Source organism: Gracilinanus agilis, chromosome 2 (assembly GCF_016433145.1).
Source record: "Gracilinanus agilis isolate LMUSP501 chromosome 2, AgileGrace, whole genome shotgun sequence".
Lineage (NCBI taxonomy): Eukaryota > Metazoa > Chordata > Mammalia > Didelphimorphia > Didelphidae > Gracilinanus > Gracilinanus agilis.
Window position 1 is genome coordinate 688,227,793 of NC_058131.1, and position 10,151 is coordinate 688,237,943.

Below are 10,151 nucleotides of genomic sequence, written 5' to 3' on the forward strand. Positions count from 1 at the left end.
TCACAAAGCAGCCACAATTTATCCTTAATATCCAGATGATGTGTCCATATTCTCTTATCATAGATATTGTACCTGAAGTACTAGACACCTTTCCTTTCTGTGGGACTGTTTACAATTCATGAGTACTCTATCAGCTCAGCATTCAGGCTATCCATCTGTTATTCCTCAAGCTCACCACACTTTCTTTTTCAGATCTCCTCAACAATATCCCTAGAGCCACTCCTTACTTCTGGATTGCTGAAAATATACTGCTTATATGTGCCCATTATGTGCCTCTCAGAAAATAAAATGCTGGAGCTCCAAGGGAAAGAAAGTTCATTACAGAAAAATTGGAGAAAATTTGAGAATATCCTCCTCATCCAAAGAAATATCCATTCATACAGAAAATCAACCCATATGAATCTAAATCTTATGGAAAGAAAAAAAAAACACCTGAAGTGCTCATAATTTTCAAAAAAGATTATATATGGTATAAATGCCTGTAGGATGAAATACTCTCTGTAGCTTTCAAAGTCCCACACCACCTGGGCTCTTTTTAACCCTGAACTCTGGGATCCACACAAATAGGTCCCTTTCTCTGCTCCTCAGAGATGAGGCTCCATCTCTTGTCTGGGTGCCTTTGAATTAGGCTGCCTGTCCCATGCCTCCACCACTCTCTCTACCTTTACCTAAGTCCCTTCTCTTACTTTAAGAGGCAGCTCAAGCACCATCTTTTCCTTCATCTTCCCAATTATTAGTGCCTTCTCTCCCCAAACCACTTTGTATTTTTATTTCCTACCTTGATATTTATGCTACACATATTTTCATACGTACTTGTCTCTCCTATTATAATTTAAGCGGCTTGCTTGCAAGTACAGATTGTTTGATTTGGAGGTTGATATGCAGAATGATAAGCTAATAAATTCTGGCTATGTTAAGTATGAGTTTTTGTGGCACATCAGAGTAGAGCTAATAACATAATATTTTAAATGTTTACAAAGAACTTTATATGGTCTCATTTGAGGTTTACATGCTTTCAACCTCATTTTACAAATGAGGATACTAAAGCTCAGGCTAAGTGACTGTACAACCATATAGTAGTGTGTCAGAATTTGAAATGAGATCAATCTGACTCCAAGATCACCCACAATGACACACTGTCCAGTGGGGAGATGAAATTCAGGACGGGAGCTCAGAAGAATCCAGACTTGAAATATTAAAATGATGCCATGGACCTGGATCAGATGATCAAGGAAGAAAAAGTAGAGAGGGAAAATGGGACAGAGACACCCTTTGGTGGGATGCTTACACTGGTGGGATGAGAGAAAGAGGATTGTTCAGACCAGCATAAGAGCAGCAGTATCTAGGAAGTTAGAAGAAAATTAAGAGGGAGCTGTAGATAGTATAAAATGTCCCAGAAAGATCACAGGGATCTGAGGAAAAGTCACTTGTGACCTTAAGAGACAAGAGTTTCAGTAGAATAAAGGCATGAAAACCAAGTTGTAGGGGTTAAGATGATAGCTGAAGAGATTGGGGTGGGAGATGAGGTTTAAAGGTAGGTAGACAAGTAGGCAGAGAGATGAAGAATAGATTAAGTTCTGGGGCAGAAGGGAGATGGCATGATCAAAGATACAAATTGAGAGGTTAACCTTGGCAAGGAGGAAGATTACCTCATTCCCTCTAAGGCCAGAGGAAATGAGGAGGGCTGAAAGAGATTAGAGAAGTTTTAACGTTTGTTTAAGGGAAGAAATTGACAGATAGTCTCCACTATTCTGGGAAAAAAGAGACTGAGAGCAAAAGGATAAGAGGTAAAGCTGAAGACTTGAATAAATGGGGGGAAAGTTTGGAACAGCTCCTAATAGGAAATGTGGTAAGTCATAAAGGCTATGAAGAACTGGAATAAAATTAGTGTAACTCTGCACTTGATCTTAGCCAAAAGGCCGAGAAGCTATTTTTTTAGTGTAACTCTGAAATGGACCAAGTCAATTTAATTTTGTGTATTCCTCTGGCAACACTAGTGGTTTGGAAGGAGAAGCAGAGAAATGGGATGCAGAAAGTGACTCAAGGTTGGAACAAAAGTACAGGGTAACAGGAGACTTGAAACAGCTTACTATAGGATCAAGGCCATGAAGGGAAGAGATGAAGGCAAAAGAGAGGAGCTGAGGAACCAGAGGTTTACAATAGACTCCAGAACAATTATAGAATCTCATAGGCAGTGTAGTTTAGGGATGATGGTGAAATCTAAATGACTATCACACCCTCAGAAAGGTGAGGTAAAGATAGGGACTGGAGAATGATTGAGGTTGAGATGGAATAAAAGTTACAATCCAGGGGCTAATGTCATTGAGGAAAGTAGGGAGGATGTCTCAAGTTGTGAATGACATTAAGTCAGTTTTAAATTCATATTTTTACAAAGCAGAGAGATTGCTGAGTGATAGAGACACAGTAAGAAAGATTCTTAAGTGACCATAGGATCAGAGGGGGAGAGAGGGGCAAGAAGGTGCGCCTCCTCTTCCTCTTGGACCTGTAAGTTATAAAAATTACAGTCAATACTGCAGAAGATAGAATACTCAAAAGACCACCAAGTTTCCGTTAGTTCCAAGAGTTATAATGAATATGAGATAAAAAAATTTAAGGATGAAAGAATGTGTAATAAATAAAGCAGGAGTTCTGAAAGGGGCAGAAAGAGAAGATATGGGGCAAAAGGTAGATACAAAAATAATAAAAAAGAGGAAAAGAAATAGCTGTGGTTCTAAAAACGGGTTCAGTGGGGATCTATGAATAGACTATGAAAGGAACCATCATACATTCTAATTAGAATCTTGGGGCTAATTATTTCCAAAATTTTCTGCCTCTTGGTAGTTCCCACACACAATAGCTAATAAACTGCAGCATATTTCAAAGGGGAGTAGAATTTCACAATGACTCAAGAAAACATGTAAAAGCACAATGAAAAATATAAAATCATATAAATGAACAACGTAGTATTGCTGTGTTTAAGAATTTATCTACCTAAATCAATATTTTCTCAAAATTATTCTTTTTTTGGTTTGTTTTTTGTCTTTTTTTTAAACCCTTAACTTCTGTGTATTGGCTCCTAGATGGAAGAGTGGTAAGGGTGGGCAATGGGGGTCAAGTGACTTTCCCAGGGTCACACAACTGGGAAGTGTCTGAGGCCAGATTTGAACCTAGGACCTCCTGTCTCTAGGCCTGACTCCCAATCCACTGAGCTACCCAGCTGCCCCTCAAAATTATTCTTAAAGCAAAATATACATAAAAATCTAATAAGATTTAACTTCTTCAGAAGCAGTTTGATTTTTTAAAAAGCAGTTATTCAACATTTGGATTAAGCTATATGAGTAAGCTCCTTAGGAGTACAGGCAATCTTACAATTTTTTGGTATCCCCCACAATTCTAGGCAGGTTCTAGATGTGTAGTAGATGGCTGACTAATAGTTCCTTTTCATGTATTTTGCTGCATAACTTCAAGAGTCACTTTTCTTTACTTCAAAAAATCTTTTAGAGAAAACAAATTATCTAGGGAGTCTATCCATGTTATTCATCTTTTGCTTTTCTAAACTACCATATTTATACTTAAAATTACTTTCATTTTGTTGTCAAACAAAATGTAAACAATATTATTACAGTTGACTTTTTAAAAGCACCTGTTATAAAGGTTAATATTTCTATTAAAATTAAAATGAAGACTTTAATAGATCTAGAATAATGCATTATTAAGTCACTTATTCAAGTTATGCAAGTTAATTTTGTTTGGCTGTCACGATAAAATTGATTTGGCAGCAGGCCAAATTCAGTTTACTTATGAAATGGTTTAAACGACAATATCAAATTAGTTTAGCTACACAAAAATGCCAATAAATTATTTTTTGGCTAACAAATTTGGCAAAATGTATTCAATAGAAAATCTTGTGCTTCAAAAATTGTCAAGCTGAAAGAAAAAACAGGCAGTCTCATGAAATACAAAGAGCATGAAACCAAGAGTCAGAGTTCTGCCACTAACCTGGAGGGTTACACATAACCTTGGCCAAGTCACTGAACTTTTGTTTTCTTATAAGTAAAACGGAAGAGGAAAAAAAGAAGAGGGTAATTTTTTTCATTTAACTAATTACCAGTAGTAAGTAAATACCTAAAAACAATTTTAATTCAGTATAAAAACTACATCTTGTCTATGTATTTGCCCAATTCTACCAATAAATGTGATGACATGCTATATCCTTTCCTTTACATACACAAAGATCTTGAACTTGAAATATCTAATAGATACTGGAACATAAAAAATGCTTCTTGACTAAGTTTCTAACCATATATTTACTCCTTTATAAAGGAGTGACTTTGAATTCAGTAAAATACTTTCCCAGCAGGGGCAGTAGTCACTAATAATAAGTCTGAATGAACCTTTTCCAATTATTTGATTAGTCTGAATGGAGAAAACCCAATAGGAAAATGTTATAACTGCTCTGCAAAGAACTTGTTACTGCCCCTGCTGTTCCTCGAAAAGATAAGGCTTATTGCAAGTAAATTTCTAATACCCTGAAGTCTTACTCTGACATCTCCTCATGGCAGGGAAATGAACTGAAGTTCTTAAAGGTTTTGCCACTCTTATTGTTGGACTCAAGGATCAATCATTTCCTTAGTTGAAAGAAATTCATCAGTTCAGTTCAATAAATGTTTTTATTAAGTCTCTACTGTGTCCAAGGGACTGCACATAAAGACAAAAAGAATGAAGCGCTCTCTACTTACAAGGAGCTTATATTCCACCAAAATGATAGCAATGCAAGTACACAAGCTAATTACAGGGTAGAGATAACACTAACAAGGAAGGAAGGAGGACCAGCACTGAGCCTCAGAAATGTTAGATGTAGGGACAGCCTGTTCAAAGGCACAGAGATGGAGGACAAAATGTTCAGGAAACATAACACAGACTGGATGACAGGGAGGGTAGAGCCAGACCATGTAACACTTTAAAAGCCAGGCTGAGCAGTTGGTAGTTTATTCTAAAGAGACAGTCAGTAGTCACTGAAGTTTTCTAAGTAGGGTAGTGTCAGACCTGCATCTTTAGACAATTATTTTGTGTGTGAAGGATGATTTCAGAGAGGAAAGACTAGAAGTAGGCCAGACAAGCAAGAGATTTTTACAATAGGCCAGACCAGATGTTAGTGAGGGAGGGCCTGAACTTGGGGGAGGGGTGGGCAGCACAGGAAGCAGTGAGTAGAAAGAAGTATTAATAAGAAAGAGACTTAGCAACTAGGTGAATACAGGGAGTAAGAGAGAGGTAAGAGCAAAGAGCACTTCTAGGATTTCAAACCTAAGTTATTAGGAAGAGGGAGTAGTGCCCTCAAGAGGCCTAGGGAAGTTTGAATTGAGAGTGTACTGGGGGAGAAAGGAGAGAATGAGCACATTTGGACAAGTTGTCTTTAAAGTGGCAAATGGCCACCCAAATGGAGATATCTAGGAGCCAGCTGGCCATGTAGGGCTGGAGTTCAGGAAATTCAGTTGGATGTCTGTATTTGGGAGTAATATGCTTAGAGATAACTAAACACAATATAAATCAAATCTCCAAAGAAGACCATGTAGGATGAAGAAAAAACCCCAGGAGAAAGCCTTGCAGAACAATAGGAGACACACTCACTCTTAGGTAGAACTACTCAGCAAGGAGACAGAAAAGAATGGTGTCACAGGCACCAAGACATTTAAGAATATCAAGGAGGTGGGAGGAAGTATCATTAAAAAGCTTGCCCAAGTCAAGGGAAATTCAGATTTAAAAAAAGACCAACAAATTCTGGCAATTCAGAGATCCGAGAAAAATTAATTTGTAAAAGGCTAAGGAGTAGAAGGCAAGGAAGTAATGGCAACATGCATAGATCATTCCATTTAGGAGACTAGCATCAAAAGGGAGGAGGATGAAAACTTGAAGGGATTGCCAGGTCATACAAAGGTTAAGGGTGAGATCTTAGTATGTTTCTAGGCAAGGACTTGATGTTTTCTAAATTAATTAGATTGGCCTGGAAACCTAATCATCATTGATGATCAGACCTCACAAGAAGGCACTTTGTTGACATTTCCCTTATGCATTTATTATCATACATTTCTCTATATAACACACATCCCTCTCCCAGACTGCATCTTTTCTGGCACCTAGCAATGCTCTGTACACACTCGGTGCTTAATGAACATAATCCTTCTTATGTCTTCTCTTTGACATGGCAGCCACTGGAGCTCCCTCCAAGTCTCCTTGCTACATTCTCATTTGAATCTTTAAGCTACTATATGGGAGTTGCCTACCCACTGTAAACTGTGCTCTGTCTCTAGTATTTACTTCCCATCCCACCCCACAAGACCAGGATAACTATTAGTACTCTTTCAGCTCTATTATGGGTTAATTCCAGGGCTGCTATGATCACAAAACTTCTCTACTTCAGTTTCCTTGGAAAAAAAAAGGAATAGGGGTAGGTGGAATGAATGTTTAGATCTTTTCCAGCTATAAAATTCTATTTATAAGCTGACCTGGGAAGCAAACTAACCCATTGATTCTGGGAGGAAGCATCTTTCAAGATCAAAATAACCAACCTACAAGTGAACTTTGGAATTATACCCTTTCAACAAATTGGACAGTGCCTGTCTTGACTACTGTTGATCTCACCAAGAATTAGGGTAAAAATGCTAATTTAATTATACAAGAAAATTACTAAAATACTAATTATGTCTAATACTTGTTTCCCAGTCACATCACAACAAGTTAAACATTTTGTTTGGGCCAATCCTACAATTTAATATTCGTGCTGCCCTAAATAATAACTATCTAACCCCACTAAATACTAAATTTGACAAATAAGGTATTTTATAATGAATTAACCAAATCCACATTGTATTATTTAGCTATTCAAAAGGAAGAGATCTGAGCTATATACAAAATGCTTTTCGACAGCAATACTCTCCGTGATATAAAAATAAAAGTTTGTTTAAAAAATTATGATCAGTTTTGAAATTTATTTTAAAAATTGAGTTATGCTCTTATATTTCCCTTTTCCAAAGTCAATGTCAAGTAAAGCAGGTCTATAGTTTTAAGTTATATAAAAGTAAATAACATGCATACTTTAGAAGGAACTATGACGATTATAACAAATATTTACAAGTATGAAATAAAAACTCACCTTTAGTTATTAGTTTTGCACTACTTTTGTTTTCACCATCCTCAAAGGTTCTGTTTGTGCTCTTTTCTTTGAAACCAAGGAAAGTACTCTCACAAGGTAAGCACTTGCTGGACACAATAATGTCTTCGCTGATTGGTTGACTAATACAGCTGTTTGCTTCAAGTACAGAAGTGAAGTCACCCAGATGAGCAACTTCACCAGGCTCCAACTGGGAGGAACTCTTAGCTTGGGCAACATTCTTTGAAGAAACTGGTAAAGACTCTTCATCACTATCAAATCCAAAAGGATCTTCTGAATTTTCATCTTCCACTTTAGGCTTCTTGGGAATTTCTGGGATATCTGGATTTAAATTTGGCCTCTTTTGGCCTAATTTAGCCATAAAGGTAGTTTCTCCCCATTTTGTACTAAGAGTGGTCCGTTTGTTGGAAAATACTTCATCAAATTTTGAGCTGCCATTTCCCCCTTTCCTGCTATATGTTTTCCCAAATCTGGATGTCATTTTGACACCTGTTTCATATTCTCTGTAGGAAATCAAAAAATATATAACCAATTATTATAATTTTAAAATATGTAAAACTAATAAGTTGCCAACCAGATATGATATACTTAAGATTCACGTATCACAAAATATTATAACTCATTAAAGCTCCAAAATGAACCAATAGTCAATGTAAAATACCCATTTACACCACTTTGTGCACATAAGCATATTAAGTTTAATGATTAAAAAGCTTACTATTTAGGCACTCATCTTTTGAAAAATTTTGGTGTGAACAGCTCAATTCCTAACTACTGTGCTGTATTAAGCCAAGAAAAGCATAAATAAAATGTAATTTAAGGGGTATTTACCTTTTAGACATTTCAATGTTGGGTCATACCATGTTTCTAGTTTCCTAAATTTTCACTTTTAGTGTCCAAAAAAAAGGGGGGGGGCATAATTGAATCTAATGTATATTCTGTCCTAACCTCAAAAATGTTCAGTCTCATGCTAATTTAGTCCGCCTTGGAAGATACTATTTGATAAACTACTGCAGGTTAGGTTCTTTAACATTAGTTCCAGGAATAGCTATACAATGATAAACTCAAGATGTTGCCCTTTCTTTTTTCAAACTTTTGTACATGAACTTCAAGGATTCAGTGCTTCATTCAAATTTATCTAACCAATAGATGGATGACATTACTAAGGAGAAGAAAAGACATGTTTGGATAAACACCTATCTCAATGTAAAATCTCCAGAAAGTTATAGACTACATTAATTACCACATCAATTCTATTCAAAAACATTTAAGTGCCCACTAGTTCCAGGTACTGTGCTATACTAGCTAAGGTTTCTATTTTCAAAGAGCTCACATTCAACTGGGTGGAAAATAGGAGGGAGGAGGAATAACTTGCAGTGATGATTTTGTCTACTCCCTCCTCTCCCAAAAGTAGAAATTATTCATCTTTTCAGCACACTTTCAAACTGTATAACACGTATTCTTTCACTAATATCCCTTCATTTAACTGTTAAAATTTTTTAAATTTAAAATATGCATTATTCAAATCTAGTTGCATTTATAATAAACTCTGAGGAGTATACAACTTCATTGTATTGGAATTATAAGCTTGAAATGTGCTTTAGGTTACGTTCCTGAAGTTTTCCCTTACTCCAAATTACCCCAACATTCTGAAGAATCATTATTCAACTCATCTTTTGGGGATATTAAGCTATTTTTCCTTATGAGATATGAAACTCAATGACGAATTTAGAACATTTCCTATCACCCTGGGAGTAGGAATTGGAGAGATCTGTGAATCTTGTGTTTTTCTTTCATAGGTGTTATAAAAACAAAATACTTTATTTACATAGCTGTATTAAGTTTCTTCTACAAACAGAATTTAGTTATTTCAGTTAGTTGCCACATATATCAAAGAGGGATACGTACATATCTGAGGCATTTCCCAAAAAGTGGATTGGGAATTCCTTGGATTTGGCTTGTAATCTCACTCACTGCTTCTGCAGTCTCTCTGGGCCTCAGTTTCTCCTCTGTTAAATGAGAACTGGTCGAACTAACCTCTCAAGCCCCTTCCTACCTTCAGATCCCAAGACCTAAAAAGTTAACACCTCAGAGTTTGCCCAGGGCGTATTTTCTCGGTGGAAAAATCTCCCCTTTGCAGAGGAGCCCTATCAGGTCTAAACTGGAAAAACTCCCTTAGAGCTTCCGGGATGCCGCACACGAGTGGAGCCCGCAGTTGGCGTGCCGGGCCCAGCCGCGCAGCTCAGGGTCCGGGACTCGGGCGCACAACTTACACTCACGGTCTCACGTACATGTGCATAGGCGCGTGGGTCTTAACCTCTCACTCGGGCCTTCGGAGACATTTGCAACTCCTCCAAACAACCTGTCCTGGCCGGAGAGAAAGGGGGACTTGATGATCTGGAGTCCGGGGGGCTCTTCCTGCCCCACCCCGCCGCCACGGTGCGGGCTCACGGAGCCGACACTTTCTGTCCCACACCCCAGTCCCGGGGGCTCTTCTCCCCCACTTCCTCAGGCCAGTTCTCTGGGCACAAGTGGGTGCACTTGACCGAAAAGCGCCCCGGACTTGGCGGCCGCCCGGAAAGGGCCCGGGGTGGGGGCTGGGGGAAAAAGAAGAGCAAGGACCGAGGAGGCACTTCTCTCCGCCCGCCAGCCCGTCCCCCCAACTTCCTCCGGGCGCCCCGGGACCCCTCCCGGATCCGCGTTTCGGGCGGGGCCTAGCGGCAGCCGAGAAACCTCACTTACCCTGGGTGCCGGGCGGGCGGGGTGGGGACTCCGGGCTTCGGCCGCCGCCGCCGCCTCGCTTTCCCGGCGGCCCCCGGGCGGCGCGAGCCGGGCAGCCGCTGGGGCCCCGCGCGCGCTAGGCAGGGGGGAGGGGGACGGACGGTTGGCGCGCGCGAGGTGGGAGACGGTTGACGCGCGAGGAAGAGGGGGAGGGGAAGAAGAAGAGTTCCGCTGCCGCTGGCGTCCGCTCCGGGCCCAGAGG

General features: G+C 39.2%; 1 protein-coding gene across 2 annotated transcripts in view; it reads right to left on the reverse strand.

Annotated features, from left to right (window-relative positions):
* WAPL (WAPL cohesin release factor) overlaps window positions 1-9,699 on the reverse strand; it is an 85,481-nt gene extending 75,782 nt beyond the window's left edge. Inside the window, exons 1-2 of one of the 2 annotated variants that reach the window (XM_044659156.1) lie at window positions 9,460-9,699; window positions 7,151-7,671 (exon numbers count right to left, since the gene is read on the reverse strand). In XM_044659156.1, the coding sequence (XP_044515091.1) occupies window positions 7,151-7,671; window positions 9,460-9,467 (529 nt within the window). In that variant the 5' untranslated portion in view covers window positions 9,468-9,699. The remainder of the gene's footprint in view (window positions 1-7,150; window positions 7,672-9,459) is intronic. The other variant, XM_044659158.1, reaches the window with a different exon arrangement.
* Window positions 9,700-10,151: the final 452 nt, after the last annotated feature.